The sequence below is a fragment of the Dermacentor andersoni genome, chromosome 7, assembly GCF_023375885.2.
Source record: "Dermacentor andersoni chromosome 7, qqDerAnde1_hic_scaffold, whole genome shotgun sequence".
NCBI lineage: Eukaryota > Metazoa > Arthropoda > Arachnida > Ixodida > Ixodidae > Dermacentor > Dermacentor andersoni.
The window spans coordinates 144504070-144522791 of NC_092820.1; the positions used below are offsets into that span (position 1 = coordinate 144504070).

The window sequence follows — 18722 nt, forward strand, 5'->3', positions numbered from 1 at the left end:
GACAGGGGACGTGTCTTCTTGTCCGAAGTAATCCAAGCCCCTCTCGCTGCATGCAGCATCGTTCGCCGCAAGTCTACAGCCTACCACCCGCAAACGAACGGCTTGACAGAGAGCTTCAACCGCACACTCGGTGACATGTTGACTATGTACGTCGCCTCGGACCACAGTAACTGGGAGACTGTTTTGCCGTTCGTCACGTATGCCTACAATACGGCCACACAAGCTACAACTGGCTTTTCGCCCTTTTTTCTGCTGTATGGACGAGAGCCCTCGTGTACTATGGACGCACTGCTACCATACCGACCCGACGCTTCCGAATGCACGCCTGTGTTTGAAGCCGCCAAATACGCTGAGGACTGTGGGCAGCTCGCGCGAACCCTTACGACCGCTGCTCAAGGTCGTCAAAAGCTGCGGCATGACAGTGGCGTGCTTACACCACTTTTTCCGACTGGTTCCCTTGTTTGGTTGTGGGTCCCACCTCATAGCCCTGGCCTTTCAACTAAACTCCTTGCACGCTATGATGGCCCCTACCGCGTCATAGACCGTACCTCCGCTGTCACCTACGTTGTAGAACCTGTGACGCCCTCACCGGACCTTAGGCATCGCGGGCGTGACACGGTTCATGTCAACCGACTTAAGCCGTACCATGACCCCCTCACCTTACCTACGTCGTAAGTCGCCAGGATGGCTCTTCTTCTCTCCCGGGGGCCATTGTAGTGAAGAGGACGAAGAAGACGGCTCTTGTGCTGCTGTGCGCGCGATCAGCGTTCGTGGACTGCCGGTGCAACTAGACTGTGCCTAGTGTCTCGTAATATATCCACATATTACACATGGAACATTTCATGGAACATAGCATTTCGTCCTCCTCGGGCCACACCGGCAAATCCATGCGTGTAAGATTTGTGTAGATTAGCAGGATGCGTTGTTGGGCAAGTTGGTTTATTGTATTTGAAAACAAGGAATGCGCTTTGTAGACGGTCACAGGGAAGAAGATGGGACAGGCGCAAACTAACAACTGAGATTTATTCGAGGGAAACACTTAAATATCAGTTCACGCCAGCGCAGGTACATCAGGGTATCAGCAGCACATAAGAGGAGAAAAAACACAAAATCAGAAAAAACCCAATGGCGGGGCTCAGCTAATCATATCTTCAAAGAAACGGGCCTCCCTATTGTAAAGTATGATCGATGTGTCACTGATGCATACGTGCTCCTTCTTTTTTATATATTATGCCTCTAGACGTTCCCGTAATTTTTCGTTACTGCACTTGCGGAGGATCTTAACCTGGTTGAGCAGAGGCCTGCATTTATGATCTAGGCAATGCATGGGTGTTCACGGATTCGCGCGTTCAAAGAACGGCACATCTGGCTTATGTAGGTTTTGCCACATGTCAGGGGAATCTGATAAATAACGCCAACTTGGCTTCTACATGTGGATTCTTGTGCTTCACGCCACAGCCACCTTGCTTCTTTCTGGCTTGAGGTGTCCCAATGCGGGCGCAGAGGTGACTCAGCTTGCAGGGAGCCGAAAAACGAGTAGGACACCGTGCTTGGTTGCTATCTTCTTCAGATTGTGTGCAGTTCTATGAACATAAGTGATTACGACTGGCTTGGTTGCTTCGTTGGCAACATCAGTGTTTACTTCTTGAGGCGCCTTTAGCCTCTTTTAGAGCGATTCGACAACTGCCAGCACAACAACGTCATGGAAGCCAGCCTCTTTCACCCTAGAAATTTGTATGTCGAAGTTGGCCTGCATAGCATGCGTACACGACTTTTTCAGAGATTGCTAGATATTCTGTTTAGCAATCGCCCTTTTGGTGATCTTAGAGGGAGTTGAGTCATAGGGTAACAGTTTCTTTTGTGTGCGGGGGCAGAAAGAGCAACAAACGCGCTATTTACCAAAGGTAAGTTTCAGGTCAAGGAACTGCATATCTTATTGACAGGGAGCTCATGTGTAAAGGTTAGACCTAAGGCATTATGCTCAAAGAGATTTAATATGTCTGCAATGGCATCGTCATAGACAGAATCATTTCGTTCCTTCAGCAACACACGAAAATCGTCAACATACCTAAAAACATGTACTACTTTGTGTTTGTCAATTACACGAAGCAAGGTGCGGTCAATACTCAATAAAAAGATATTGCATAAGACTGGCGCCGCGCACGAGCCAATACACACTCCCTGTCGCTGCAAAAGGGTTTGGTTGCCAAAGGTGATCAAAGTAGCACTGAGATAAAATTCCAAAAGAGCCAGGAAACTGTCTACCGAGATGCCTGCTGAGTTTTAGAAACCTATGACATTGTTAGCTTCAATGCAGCTGCGCACTGATTCAAAGAGTGGCTGGTGAGGTATGGAGTAGAATAAATCTTTGACATCAACGGAGAACCCAAATCCGATCGAGTCAACTGTCTGCAGAAGCGAAATAACATTTTCAGAATTCTTAGTGGCAAGGGATCATCAATTCGCAACATGTTCAAGTGCTTCTGCAGAAAGAATTTCGTGTTGCCATGTGCCTTTCTCGCTAACCATCGATCCGATCGAGTCAACTGGCTGCAGAAGCGAAATAACATCTTCAGAATTCTTAGTGGCAAGGGATCATCAATTCGCAACATGTTCAAGTGCTTCTGCAGAAAGATTTCGTGTTGCCATGTGCCTTTCTCGCTAACCATCGATCCGATCGGGTCAAGTGGCTGCAGAAGCGAAATAACATCTTCAGAATTCTTAGTGGCAAGGGATCATCAATTCGCAACATGTTGAAGTGCTTCTGCAGAAAGAATTTCGTGTTGCCATGTGCCTTTCTCGCAACCATGGCTCTAAAGGGCACATCAACCTTGATACCGCTTTCAAGTGGTACAATAAGCAATTCGCTGTGGTCGGCTTGAACTTACTTCCGCACAACAAATTATGTGCGCACATCAGACATAACCACCCGATCGGGCCAAGAATGAAGTCCTCGCTGCTGCCTGTTTACTCAGGTTCCTTTCAAGTATTGCGTATTACTGCTGCAGGGGCGTAGCCAGGAGGGGGGCGGGGCTTATGGGCCCCCTCCCCCCAAAGTTTTTCATTCTGTGATGCGCAGCCCACCAAAACAACCCCCGGCGCCGGAAGTCATGCTGGATTTTGTCTAGAATGTCTTTTTCACGCTCGCAAAGATATTTCAGCGCGAACATTGCGAAATTGGGCTGGATTTTGCGGCAACGCCCATGCACCGGGGGTCGCATATCGAAACGCAGGGCTCAATGTTTCAGGGGCGTATTGATTTTTGTTTCAACGGATTTAATGGCCTTTACTTTTTTCAAATCGGCGCCATGCAGTACTTCACTCCTTTCAAACTTTCGAGCACTCCTTTTATTTGATATTTTCTTTACTAATTAGGTAGACAGAAAACATGTAAGCATTGATATAGGCTATTTCGGGTAGAATTTCTGAGAAATACTAGTATATTATTTTACGAAAAAAACTACACATTTTACTTCTCTTGACAGTGCGTAGCGTTCAAGAATTCGTTTGCAGCATCTTTGGCAATGGCAATGCAGTTATTATTAATGTATTTGATCCCACGACAAACTCGATAAGGAGGCGCTCTGTTCCTTTATCTGGCCGGCTCGGCTTGTTTCTTCCATTGTATGTTGCGCTGTACCAGTTCTAGAATGCTATAACGACTCGCCCAATCCTCAACCCTAGTGATAAGGAGGAGATAGAGCTGCAAAGTGAGAACCACCCCGAAACGATATATCTACCTAGGCGACTATACCGCTGTACCCCGCTTTAGAAGCACTGCATAAAGACACGTACTGCAATGACCTTTTATAACCCACGCTCATCAGCCATGGCCGGTTCTCTCAGAAATGACGTCCTGTTTCAGGTCTGTGGCCTACTGCAGAAGGCTCTCTGGGTAGAGCTCAACATGTACATTTACGGATCATTCAGCTCCAACGTCACAAAGTCGGACATCGCCTTCGGTGAACATATCGGATCATGTGGAGACAGGGTAGGCAAAATTTGGAGCACTCATACGCTTCGCCTTTTAAGAGTGGAGTTTTATAGCATTCAAAGGTGCCTCAGTGCTGCTCACGCCTCCCGGCAGCTGCAGCGTATGTAACCGTAATGTTTACCGCGGAAGGGAGCGCCATCTGGAGGTGTTGCGAGGAACTGGGCGCATGCCGCTCCATGGCTTCCGAGATATTGTTACGTGAAGGAAGAAGCGCACGGTGTATCCACAGATGGCTTTTAATGGCGGAGCCAACAAGCGAAGCGGAGCGATAAAACTAAGCTCTTCGTCGTCTCCAAAGCCACCATCAGCGTCCTCTTCTTCCCACATTACAGACTGTGTCATCACCCCCATCGGAAAAAGCACCTTATCGGTTCTAGAAAAAATGGCCAACCTGTATACGCAATGCCTCATGACTTCGAGCGTACCGGAATCTTAAGTTATGGGGTTTTACGTGCCAAAACCACTTTCTGATGATGAGGCACGCCGTAGTCGAGGACTCCGGAAATTTCGACCACCTGGGGTTCTTTAACGTACACCTAAATCTAAGTACACGGGCGTTTTCGCATTTCGCCCCCATCGAAATGCGACAGCCGTTGCCGGGATTCGATCCCGCGACCTCGTGCTCAGCAGCCCAACACCATAGCCACTGAGTAACCACGGCGGGTTACCGGAATCTTGAAAGAATGCTAACATAATTCGCATTCATGAGAAAGGGGACGCCAAAGACTTGAAAAATTAAGGACCGATCAGCTTACTGTCCGTTGCCTACAAAGTATTTAATACTAATAGTAATAATAGTGATAACTTTATTTGCATCCGAAATACACGATGCCGGAGGCCTACAGAAAAAGCTGTCGCATTGCAGCTTGACAAGGCCGCAGGCCCCCGCACTGGCAACTTCACGTAGCAGTCAGCAAATTATGAGAGTTATAATCAGCACTCACTGAAACCCATACATACAAAGATAAAACTCGTTCCATATTCAGACATCGTTATACAAATTATGTTATACAATTTGAAGTTATACAATTAATACAATTACAATTGAAATATAATTATTACAAATAATACAATACAATTTGAAGTTATACAATTATGAAGTGCAAACATTCAGCTTTCAAGACACTGTTTATCCATACAAGAACGTCACCAGAGACCAGCGCACACAAAATGAACCGCAGAAAGCGCAGATAACTCCGCAGTAAAAGTGCAGCAAAATTATACACTAACTATACCATTCTTTTTTCCCTTTTTGTTTTCTTCTTCTACGCACTAAAGTATTTTCGAAGGTCCGCAAAAGTAATTTTGTCAGGCTCTATATTTTGTTTCTGTAGTGTATTCAATAACCTTGGCAGCCGGTTTTTTAACATTTGTAAGCCATATGTTGTCCTACAAGTATCTATTGCCCATGTTTCAAAATTTCGCGTATTATATGCAGTAGAGCGATATTTCAACTTCGCTAACTGACGCAAGAAGCAAGTATTATTTTTTATCTCTTGTTTATATCGCTTGTACAGGCAATAATCATAAATATTTGTTACTGGCATTATGTTGTAGCTGCGAAATAAGGGCTCAGATGGATAGTACCTGGCAATAATTCGCAGAAACTTTTTTTGCAAAACATGGATTTTTTGCACATTGGTTTGCGTCGTAGAGGCCCAAACTAGGTGACAATAATTAAGTCTGGAACAAAATAAAGTATAGTAAATTAGCATCATTACACTGCGTGGTAGTATGCTTGCGTTCCGATATATGAGGCCGATTACTTGGGAGAGTTTTGTTGTTAACTGATCTATGTGCTCGTCCCAAGACAAGGTATTGTGGAAGACGACACCCATTGTTTTAATAGAAGGCACTATTTCAATTGGAGTTGAGTTAAGCAGAACCCTTTGATTTAATGTTATCTTCTTGTTTCTAGCGTGAAACAAAACACCCTTTGTTTTCTGTACATTTATTTTTAAGGCATTTTCTTCTGTCCACTTTTCAAGTTTACCCAGGATTTCGTTGGCGTTGCGAACTATTTGGTTGGTTTCTTTTGCTGACAAAAATATGCTAGTATCATCTGCATCAATGACGAATTTTACTTCTGGACATATACTTACAATGTCATTTAGATAGAGATTGAAAAGAAATGGTCCCAAGATGCTGCCTTGAGGCACACCACAAGAAACTGCCAATGGATCCTAGTGAAAGCCTTCTATGTCTACAATTTGTTGCCTATTTCTTAAATGTGAATAGATTAGAGAAGCAGCAACACCTCGCATACCGTATCGTTCGAGCTTCATAATGAGCAGTTCATGATTAATAAGGTCAAAGGCCCTTGAAAGATCTATAAAAATGCCCAGCATTACATTTTCTTTTTCGATTTGATCTAGTATATACTCTTTTTGTGCAAGAAGTGCCGATTCAGTGCTCAAACCTTCACGGAAACCATACTGGCAATCAATCAAGATGTTGTGTTTCTGTTCAAATTATTTCAGTCTCTTGAGGATTACCTTTTCAAAGGTCTTGAAAAAAAACGGGCAATATAGAAACAGGCCGGTAATTGCCCATATTGTTCTTGTCACCCTTCTAAGTACCTTAACACGAGCAACTTGCATTTGGGGTGGAAATATCGCTTGCTCGAGGCGTAAGTTAAATATGTACCGTATGCATGGAGCAAACAAACAGGCAGCATGTTTCAAAGGCTTCGCTTGCGTCCCGTCAACATCCAACGCACTGCTGTTATTTAGGCTTATTATTACCTCTGTCACTTCAGCTTCAGTGACAGCGTCAAGGAAGGTAAGGTAATTGCAACTAAGGTAATTGCAAATAGAATCAGGAACACCTTAGACTTCCGTCAACCAAAGGACCAGGCAGGATTCCGTAGAGGCTGCTCAACTATAGACCATATTCACACTATCAATCAGGTGATAGAGAAAGGTGCGGAATATAACCAACCATTATATATAGCTTTCATTGATTACGAGAAAGCGTTTGATTCAGTCCAAACCTCAGTAGTCATGGAGGCATTACGGAATCAGGGTGTAGACGAGCCATATGTAAAAATACTGAGATATCTATAGCGGCTCCACAGCCACCGTAGTTCTCCATAAAGAAATCCACAAAATCCCAATTAAGAAAGGCGCCAGGCAGGGAGATATGATCTCTCCAATGCTATTCACAGCCTGTTTACAGTAGGTATTCAGAGACCTGGATTAGGAAGAATTTTGGATAAGAGTTAATGGAGAATACCTTAGTAAATTGTGACTCGCTGATGATATTGCCTTCTTTAGTAACTCAGGGGACCAATTGCAACGCATGCTCACTGACATGGAGAGGTAAAGAAGAAGAGTGGGTCTAAAAATTAATCTGCAGAAAACTAAAGTAATGTTTAACAGTCTCGGAAGGGAACAGCAGTTTACGATAGGTAGCGAGGCACTGGAAGTGGTGAGGGAATACATCTACTTAGGGCAGGTAGCGACCACGGATCCTGATCATGAGACTGAAGTAATCTGAAGAATAACAATGGGCTGGGGTGCGTTTTGCTGGCATTCTCAGATCATGAACAGCAGGTTGCCATTATCCCTCAAGAGAAAAGTGTATAATAGCTGTATTACCAGTACTCACATACGGGGCAGAAACCTGGAGGCTTACGAAAAGGGTTCTACTTAAATCGAGGAGGACGAAACGAGCTGTGGAAAGAAGAATGATAGGTGTAACGTTAAGGGATAAGAAAAGAGCAGATTAGGTGAGGGAACAAACGCGAGTTAATGACATCTTAGTTGAAATCAAGAAAAAGAAATGGGCTCAGCAGGGCATGTAACGAGGAGGGAAGATAACCGATGTTCATTAAGGGTTACTGACTGGATTCCGAGGGAAGGGAAGCGTAGCAGAGGGCGGCAGAACTTAGGTGGGCAGATGAGATTAAGAAGTTTGCAGGGACAACATGGCCACAATTAGTACATGACCGGAGTAGTAGGAGAAGTATAGGAGAGGCCTTTGCCCTGCAGTGGACGTAACCAGGATAATGATGATGATGATGATGATGATGATCATGATGGTGCGGCTCATCGGTCTGAGAAAGGTATGGTTTGAGACGGCTGGCGTGGCTGATGTCAAAGAGAGGTGAAGGCACGGTGGCATCCAGTGGAGACAGTTCATACGTGACAGGGGTCACGTGGCGAAGGATGCGGTAAGCGTCGTAGTATCGCGAGAGGAGTTTCTCCTAAAGAACAACAGGCCGAGTTGGAGACCAAAGTAGCACAAGTGCACCTTGTTCGTACTCGCCGTCGTGATGACGCTAGTCGTGACGGCACTTCTAGCGTGCCTGTGAAGCAGAATGACGAATGCGGGCCATGTGGCCTGCTTGGGTCACTGTGGCTGTGACATCCCGAGTGACCTATGTCGGCAAGTCGAGCATGGTCGAAAGGGGAGTCTCGAAAGGCAAAGTCGACTCACGGCCGAAGTGGAGACAGAAGGGTGAGTAGCCAGCTGAGTCGTGGCGCGAGGAATTGTAAGCGAACGTGACAAATGGTAGGGCAGTGTCCCACTCGCGATGATCGTAGGTAACATACATTGCTAGCATGCCACTTAATGTGCTGTTCAGGCGTTCGGTAAGACCGTTTGTCTGAGAATGGTAAGCGGTAGTAAGCTTGTGTTTAGTAGCAGATGATCGAAGTAAGTGTTGTATAACTTCAGCAAGAATGTATCCTCTGCGATATGCCAGAAGTTGACGAGGTGCACCGGTGTGTAAGATAACGTCGTGAAGCAAGAAGTCAGCGACGTCTGTAGCGCAGCTGGTCGGTAGGGCTCTAGTAATGGCATAGCGGGTTGCTTAGTCCGTAGCGACGGCAATCCATTTATTTCCGTCATTTGACTTAGGGAATGGTCCGAGAAGATCAACGCCAACGGAGAAGAAAGGGTCGGTCGGTATATCGAAAAGCTGTAGCAGACCAGCAGGATGCATAGCTGGCATTTTCCGGCGTTGACACGACTCACACGCTGAAACATAGCGTCGGACGGAGCGGTTTAGACGGGGCCAAAAACACTGTCTCCGAATTCGGTCATAGGTCTGAGGGGCGCCAAGGTGTCCAGCGGTGGGAATGTCGTGCAGCTGCTGGAGTACAATCTAACATGGGACGGAAGAGGGTTAGGAGCTCAGGCCCATCGGGGTGCATGTTGCGGCGATACAGGATGCCATTTTGTCGCATAAACATGTGAAGGGATAGGCCAGATGGATCAGAGAGCAGGCGTTCGATAATGGGCCTTAATGATTCATCACGTCCTTGTTCAGCGCCAATGTCTTTCAAAGCGGAGAGCGAAAGAAGGCAGCTGATCGGTGCGACATCCACTAAGCCGTCCGGTGCATCGACGGGATGACGAGACAGCCAGTCGGCGCCCTGATGTAGACTACCCGACTTGTAGACTACACTGTATGTGTATTCCTGCAGCCGTAGGGCCCAGCGACCGAGGCGTTCGGTGGCATCCTTGAGGGAAGAAAGCCAACAAAGGGCGTGGTTGATCGGTTGTGACTGTGAATGGTCAACCATACATGTAGGGTCGGGTCTTGCGCACCGTTCAAATGAGGGCGAGACACTCGCGCTCTGTAATCGAGCAATTGCGCTCGGCTGGAGAGAGGAGGCGGCTGGCGTTGGCGATAACGCTGTTGTGCCCACATTAGCGTTGAGTTAAAATTGTGCCTACGGCGTAGCCACTGGTGTCAAAGCGAATTTCTGTCGGAGCGGAGGTATCAAAATGGGCGAGAACAGGAGGTGTGGTGAGCAGCGTGATGAGCTGCGAGAATGCCGACGCTTGCTCAGAGCCCCAGCAGAAAGGAACGTCTTTCTTGAGGAGGTCAGTGGGGGGACAGGGAACATGAGCGAAATTTTCGGAAACCTGCGTAAGGAAGAGCAAAGGGCAATAAAGTTTCGAACGTCTTTGACACAAGCCAGTACGAGGAAGTTCTGCACAGCATGAACTTTTTCGGGGCCGGGGCGAATGCCTGACGAATGGACGAGATGTCCGAGTATGGTTATTTGACGATGACCGAAGTGACCCTTGGACGAGTTGAGCTGCAAGCCAGCGGTGCAAAAATAGAAAGCACAGATGAAGGTATTTCATGATAGGTCGCAAAAGTTGAAGAGAATATGATGACTTGATCCAACTGGCACAGACAGATGGACCAGTTCAAGCCACGCAAGAGCATGCCCATCATCAGTTCAAAGGTCGCCGGGCCATTGCACAGGGCCAAAAGGCGTTACCCGGAACTGGTATAAGCCATCTGGAGTGACAAATGTGGAACTTTTCATGGTTTATTGCATTCACGGCAATTTGCCGATATCCAGAGTGAAGGTATATCGATGAAAAATAAGTGGTACCGTGTAAACAATCCAGAGCACCGTGTGCGCGGGGAAGTGAATATACATTTTTCTTGGTGATCGTGTTTATATGACGATAGTCAACGCAGAATCGCCAGCTGTAATCCTTTTGGACACCGGTATGGGTGTTGGCGATCAGGTGCTGCATCGCCGGTATTTATATGATGCTTCACGACCGTAGTTTGAGACGAAGGGCGATCGTTCAAGTCGAAAATGTTGGAGTACGACTCGAGGAGGCTACGGAGCTCTGCGCGTTGTTGGGTTCAGAGGTCCGGTGCAATCATCTTTGTAAAGTCATCGGGCGGGGCAGAGGCAGAAGGAGCAGAATGAGGACTGGTCGAAAACGGCACAACAAATAGAGCGGAAACGTGGCACTCGTGTGACGGTGCCTACGTGGCAAGAGACGTACCTCGAGGAAGTATATGTGGGCACTGTCCGAAATTTAGGACAGGAACACATGTCTCATTGTCCCCTACAGAAACGATGGTGTGCGGGAAGGAGACATTGTGAGATTGCAGGACTGAAGTCGCGGGAGTAAGGACATCGTCTCCGTCAGGTGCAGGTGGGCAGAGTAAAACAGTTATGCAGGTTGCTGCTAGCGACGGAAGACGAATAAAGCAGGAAGGTCAACGGTAAGGTGTAGGTGTAGTTGTGCAACACAGACTGAACAGTCAATCAGGGCGTAATGGGCGGTCAGAAAGGCGAGACCGAGGATCACATCGTGAGGGCAATGTTTCAGCACACTAAACAAAACGGACGTGTGGCAGCCGGCGACACTCACACGTGTAGTACACATTCCAAGCACAGCCGGAGCTCTCGGTCGGCGACCTGAAGCAGTCGAGTCGGAGCAGGAGAGAGTACTTTCTTCAAGAACTTTCGAAGCTCCGCACTCATGGGGGAAATTACCGCTCCAGTGTCGATGAGTGCTGTAACGGGCAAGCCTTGCACTTCCACGTCCAGAAGGTTCCGATCAGTAGGCAGGATCACTAGAGGAATTTCAGGCCGGGGTTCCAGAGCAGCGTCGCCGTCGGAGCTGCCCCAGTTAGCTTCTCGTAGGGGAGCGACGACGGTAAGCTGGGGACGGGGAGCGACGCAGCTGAGGCGAACGGGAGCGGCGACTGTGTGGTGATGGCGAGCGGCTAGTCGCGGTCTTCAACATCGGTGGGGGGAGTGCAAGCGGGCGAGGATTCAGATGGGAGCGGCGGTAGGCGGGAAAGCTTTGTCGAAAGTGGGCTGGCCAGGCACTTTGACAGTGGTGACAGATCTGGCCCACACGACCACAGTAAGAGCAGATGGGTCTTTCATCATGTGTGCGCCATTCGGCCGGGTTGCGATAGCTCGGATATGGACCGTATTGGCTCCGGTGAACAGGGGAAGAAGCAGCAGACGAAGCAAAGTCAGCATGGTTGGCGGAGCAGATGGACGGATGAACCAAATTGGGCAAGTTCTTGGCGAATGACCGACTGAATGAGAGACACGTACGAGCGGCCGGGAATCGTCAATGCAGTGTGTCGCTGGCGTGGCAGGAGACGCTGGTTCGAATTCTCGCCGGACGATACGTACGATGTTCTCGCAGGCGGTGGGCTCACGCGGTGGACAAATGTCTTCGCACGTTGATGAAGCAGCGGTATTTGGCAGACACGTAAACTGTTGAACTATGCGGCGGCTCATCGCGTATTCAAAGCGGCGACATTCGTTGGTGATCTCATTGACCGTTGTTATGTTCTTGTAAACAAGCAGGTTAAACGCGTTGTCGGCGATGCCTTATAAAACGCGGCTGACCTTGTCTGCCTCTGCCATATTATTATCCACATTGCGGCAAAGAGCCAGGACGACCTGGATGTACGCCACGCAAGATTCAGTGGACGTCTGTGTACTGCTCCCAAGGTCATTCTTAGCAGCACGTTGGCGGCGGACGGGCTTGCCGAACAAATCTCTAAGCTTCTGCTTGCACTGGTCCCAACTTGTAATATCTTCTTCGTGTGTCTCGAATAAAACTCGGGCTGTTTTCTTTCGGTAGAATATTATATTAGCCAGCATAAGCGTGTTATCCCACCTGTTGTGTGTGCTGACCCGTTCGTAATTCTGCAACCAGTCATCAACGTCAATGTTGTCAATCCGGGAAAACATACCAGGGTCGCGAGGCTGGGCAAGGTTGAGCGTCGGTGGCGACGACTAGGCCGTGGTTGAAGACGGTCCTTCGCATGACATGGCGGCCAGGTTACGTCCGATGCGGAGCTCCGTCTTGCGCAAGTGATTACTCAGTAACTCCACCAGTGATGTTACGGGAAGGAAGAAGCGTACGTCTATCCACAGATGGCTTTTAATGGCGGAGCTTACAAGCGTAGAGGAGCGATGAAACTAAGCTCTTCTTCATCGTCTCCAACGCCACCCTCAGCGTCCTCTTCTTCCCACATTACAGACTGTGATATATTCGCGCGCAAATGCCACACGACGCGACCGGTCTATGAATGGTAGGAACGCTGCAAAATGGGTTTGTTTGTGTTTTCGGGTAACAGCATTGGCGTTGTCTCGTATATTGAAATCACAATCCTACACTATCATGTCTGTTGGTTGTGTGTAAGTCCTAGTTCAAGATTTTTCTACGTATGTTAGCTTAAGAAATTCAATTATTTCATTAACTTTCTTGCGCAGCATGGAGTGCCTGGGTATAGGCGGCTCGAAAATCTTGTCGGAACGACGACCGACTCTGGACGCCGGATTTTCTGTGACACTGGGCCCTTAACGCTGTCGCGTTAAAATGGAGATGTCCTCGACTTACACCCTATACAGGGTGTCCCAGCTGTCTTTTAGCCATATGCGAATGCCATGTAGCTGGAACAAAAGTATTGTTGTTTGCCGCCGCTTGGAGATTCTCAAATTGTTTTTGTCATTCCAACTAATTAGGTAATTAGCCTTAATAAGTTCATCAACATCTCAAATACTATCATTTGATCAAAAGTGTCAATGAGAAAATTGTAGACCGAGATGAAAAGTTCCCGTTACAGCTTTGTTTTTCAATACGCGCTACATAAAAGTTTTTCCCAGTGTAAAAGGAGCTTGCGAATACATGCAAAGGTCCTGGAGCGGCCAGTCGCGCGCCAATTTTTCATGTCACTCTATAATTTTGTCATTTACTTCTAGCTTCATCTAACTATAATAATTGAGAAGTTGATCATTTAGTACTAATTATCTCTGTAGGAAAAATGAAAAAAAAAATTCGTTTGAGTGTCTCCAAGCAACGGCGAACATTTCCTTTGTTCTGTCCAGCTGTGTGACATTTGAATATTATTAAAGTCTGGCTAAAACTAGCTGGGACACCCTGTATATGAAACATTAACTGTGGTTGGACAGGCTTTGTGGTAGATGCCCCCTTCTGCCTCGGCGTCTTCCATTGGTGCTTAGACGTAAGCGGTGCGTGGGCTGTGCTTGACCCACGTTTCGTGGACTTCCGCCAAGGAGTTGTCTGTATGTGCCCGCCTTGAGAAAGACATTTGCGATGTGCAAGATATGCACCTCACGTCTTTCGTTAGTGGTTAGGCTTATATGAAACGTGGGCTGTGATGTGAGGGCTCGTGTTTCGTAAGTTTTTGCCTCGGAGCTGTTTGACCGAGAAGCCTTGAGCGAAACACAGTACTCATGGCAAGGCGTAGAGGAGGCACCCTTGCCGCCTTCAGCGTTACGTTAGTACTTAGGCTTACCCGCAGCATATGGTTCTCTGGCTTGTCCCACGGGCTTCTGAGGCGGAATTTTCCAAGTGTCCGTCTTGGAGCGAGGCCTGGTGTCGGCACAATCCCTCTACCACGCATGCGCCCTCCATTAGTGCTTAGACTTACATAAACAAAGCCGCGCTTATCCGCACGCATTTCTATAGCCGTGAAGCTTACAGAACACATGAGCTTCTAGAAATGGAAATGGAATGTCCACCTCGAGCAAAGCGACGATCGGGACGAAAGGCAACGGACGCACTCCGCTGTACCCCGACTCCTATTAAGGGATCTCGGGATTGCGTTTGCTAACTCGGCGCGGGGCTGAAAATGCGAAGTGGAGGCAAGGTTAGAGCACAGTGTGGGGTGGCTGTATAGTAAAAGATATTACTCCCACTGGAGGTAGCAAAAATGTCACTCACACTGGAGGAAGAGAACCAGAAAACTATGTAAATTTTGCGTCCATTTCCGGGCTACATTCACGTGCGCAAAAACTTTTATGTAGCACGTATTGAGCAACAGAAAGCTGTATCGGGAATTTTTCATGTTAGTCTATAATTTTGTCATTTAAGTTTTTCATCTAACTATAATATTTGAGAAGTTGATTAATTAATACTAAGTATCTATTTAGGCAGAATGAAAAAAAAAATTCGTTTGAGTGTCTCTAAGCAACGGCGAACATTTCCTTTATTCTGTCCAGCTGTGTGACATTTGAATATTTTTAAACCGGCCTAAAACTAACTGGGACACCCTCTATATGAAACATGAACTGTGGTTGGTTGGATTTTTTAATTAACATCTCGTAAATTACGCTAACATTGTGTGCAGCGCCCGCGAAATGACTGTTAAAAGTGACGTCAGAAACGCGGTATAACAGTGTACATCCATAGGAGCATTGGAGGGAAACATGGCTTTAATAAAAGATGGCGCAATTCCGCCCGGAAATCGGAGCGTCGACTGCGATAGCAAATTAGTAGACAGCTATACGAAGTATAGTACTTTTATCGTTTGTATAAACTTGCAGAGATGCGCTTACTAACTAAACTGACGAGAACGGTGCCACGCGAGCACAGGTAAACATGGACACATGTTTACTCCCTGACCACGGAAACTCGCTGCGGTAACGCTGGAGTGAGGAAGCGTGGAAGCAGCAGCGAGCGAATTGACCTGCGCGCTGCGTCTCGCTTCAACCTGAACTAAGCGTCGAAAGCTCAGCGCATACGAAGTTACTAGCACTGGGCGCACTTCGTCCACATCGCAGATCGCAGATCACTTGAAAGATAAGGCCCGCGCGATCGCACACTAGCGTTCCCATCTTCCGAGCCGGAAGATTGGCACGTTGGAAAGCTCTATCGCCATCGCGTGTCGCGCGGCACACCTGTAGCCGAGCCGTCGTTGCTGCTGCTGTGTTTCTGGCTGCCGCTCGACGAGTCCAATAAACCATCGCCACAGTGAACACAATCATCTACCTTAATTGTTACCGGCGTCTCGTACATCAGACACGCATTTATTTCCCACTTCGACACTCCTAGTGCTAACATATTAAAAGACTGAAGGCTAACCAAGAATTCTGACGAGACAGCTGTCAGCGGTATTCGGCGCTCTGCTACTGTACTCTGCGCCACTTCAGGATTTCGCAGTTGAGCATGCAGTGAACCTCGTTGCCGCAGCATCGGCTGCAGCTGCGCACATCGTCGAGCCAAGGGCGCAGACGAAAATTAACCTACCTGATTAACTAAATATCTATTTAACTCATACTGAGTAAAAATTTTCTTTTGGTCAGTGTGCTTAAGCTTGCACCTTAGCGAACGGTTGCGAGCGAGGTCTTCGCAGTGAAGTCACTCTGTATAACTAAGCAATTTCGCCGTCACAGACGCTTAGTTAATCAAGCATTGGAATGTACTACGGTGATCAGTAATATTCCATACTCGCGGACAACTTTCTGTGGCGATGAAGGGAAAGCTACGGAGCCAATGCGTGCAGAAGTGAGAGAGCTTCTGAAGAGTTACATGTTCTCATCCACGATAGCTTAGGCTGGGGAAGAGAAAACATGAACACCTTATTAGCAACAGTTGAATAAGATAATACACATCACTGAATGTAAAAGTTTAATTATTTTGCGGCTTTTCCGCGTCTGGGCAAACGCGATAAGGTCGCACGTGAAGCAGCGCCGATTCAGCCTCTGTTCCGAGCAACCGAAGGCACGGTTAACGCTGCCGGACTACTTGGCGCGTCGCACGTGTGCAGCCGCCTCGCCCCTGCAGCCTTCCCTTGATTCGCACGGAAAGTTAGCCGCGAGTATAGTTAGCTTCTATTTCAAAGCCTACGATCGACATACGGGGACGCCAGTGTAGAAAAAAAAGATTTTAATGCGCTGCTTTTTTGTCCAACAATGCGTCGCAAGGTGTTCGTGCCGGCGTTCAAGTCAAATCGCTAGCACGAAACCGAATGCAAAATTATTTAACCAACTGACTACAGTACACATACATTTGTCATTACAAATGAGCAATGGGTGAAATCAAATACGGTGTTGCGCAGGGGTCCATCCTAGGGCCACTTCTTTTTTTATTATACATTAATGACATCACAAACGTGCCTCTAACACCTGACATAATCACGTATGCTGATGACACTAATATCTTCTTTCCTTCTGGAAACTTGCTTACTATCTAGCAAGAAGCAAATATTTGGCTCAATAACTTTTCAGACTGGCTTGGAGCAAATAAATTGCAATTAAACACTAAAAAGACAAAATACATTATTTTTTGGCTTCGTAACAATGGTATTGATGATAGCTTAGTATTACAATTCCGTGGTGAAATCATTCTGCGTTCTACGTCCCAGAGGTTCCTTGGTGTTACGTTTGAAGAAAACTTAAACTGATCCAGTCATGTCGGCAACATTAAAACCAGTGTTATTAAAACCGTTGTTATTAATAATTTGAAACGTCTATTACCTTCTATAATAAAGAAATAATTATACTATAGCCTAGTGCATTCGCGGCTCCAATATTGTTTATCTGCCTGGGGTACCACGACGAAAACCAACATCCATAGTTTACTAACCTTCCGGAAACTGACGATTCGGGTAATTGAGAATGCGCCCTCTAGAAGCCACTCCACTCCGCTTTTCAAGAAGAATTGTATTTCAACATTAAAAAAACCTTATTAACAAAAATACAGCCATTGCAATATTTAAAGACGTAAGATTCAATGAAAGCGTCTTTTTTAAAGCATACCTCCCGAACGAACATAAATACAACACAAGGTAATTAACTTTCAGACTGGCTTGGAGCAAATAAATTGGAATTAAACACTAAAAAGACAAAATACATTATTTTTTGGCTTCGTAACAATGGTATTGATGATAGCTTAGTATTACAATTCCGTGGTGAAATCATTCTGCGTTCTACGTCCCAGAGGTACCATACCAATCCGTACCAATTACGGCATGCAAAAGCAGGCATTCATAGTTGATTTTCTGAATCATCACCCTGGCTTACTCATTATAATGAATGAATCACCGTCCTTAAGCACTTAAAAAAAAGTGAACATGTATTTGCTGTCGCTTCAGGTATGACTGTTCATTCTTTTGCACGCACATCGCATTCAGTATTTCTGTTACGTATTTCATGTACTTCATGTTTTTGTGTATGTATCCACTTTGTGTACCATGCTTGCCCTGTGTGCTTGAGTGTTTTGTGCACTGAACGGGTCGGGGAAGGGGACTGACACTTAGTCAGGCATTCGTGCCTTTTTGTCAGCCTCTGACAGAGATTCTCTGTATGTTTTCTGTTAAAGTTTTCGTCGCCAACCAAAAATATTCAAAGATACCAAGACGTTTCGGCTCCCATACGGGGGCCTTGTTCACTAAGTTTTGAATGTCTGATAGAGATATTAACGATCATTAGAGTGTGTAACTTCACTAATGCGGACGTATATGTGTTTCTTGCACACAGTGGAGAATTACCCGCGGGGAACGCAAAGCACTAGGCGAGATAATTCGGCCCCGTCTGGCGATGCTGCTCTACAATCTGCACCTAGATGACTTCCAGAGGTTTTGCACCTATCCACCTTTCTCAGTCGCTAGCAGGGCCACTTCGCAACTTGAGTATCAAGAATGATCGTGCTCGTGAACAGGCCCCTGACCCGACGGCATCCTTCACGCCGCATGTAGCGGGCGATACGGTAGATGACATTGTCATTAAACTATTGCTGTGTGGTCTCGTACTCTTTCTTAAGACATCTTTTTAGACGATTTCGACGGATTTAGCGTGTCTGGTAGCTGGGTGTCTTGTAACGACTTCTAGAATGAAACGGTCGATTATGTGACTTGTCTCGTATGATTATAACAGTGGCATGAAATGATAACTCGCTCGATGCTGTGGATACGTAGCAAGTGTCAGCAGCCAAGGATAAAACATTTCGCAGCTTCGCCAGATAAGGCGAAGCATCGAATGCCATAGCAAAGTATTAGCTATTCGAAATAAGGGTAGCAGTTTAATCAGTCGTATAAGCTTTTAAACATTCGTTAGGTTAACAGGCGTGGTGCCTTGCACACACAGACGAAGATCTCTGTGACCGTGGGCACTCGCTGTCAAAACCCTGGCGCGAGGAAAAGCGGCAGCAGCAGCTAGCGAATCGCCCTTCGTGTTGCATGTCG

General features: G+C 46.7%; 1 protein-coding gene across 1 annotated transcript in view; it reads left to right on the forward strand.

The window, feature by feature from the left end:
• LOC129385334 (uncharacterized) overlaps positions 1–18273 on the forward strand; it is a 44554-nt gene extending 26281 nt beyond the window's left edge. Inside the window, exons 6-7 of the mRNA XM_055071962.1 lie at positions 3866–3991; positions 18019–18273. Coding sequence (XP_054927937.1) covers positions 3866–3991; positions 18019–18183 — 291 coding nt within the window. The 3' untranslated portion in view covers positions 18184–18273. The remainder of the gene's footprint in view (positions 1–3865; positions 3992–18018) is intronic.
• Positions 18274–18722: the final 449 nt, after the last annotated feature.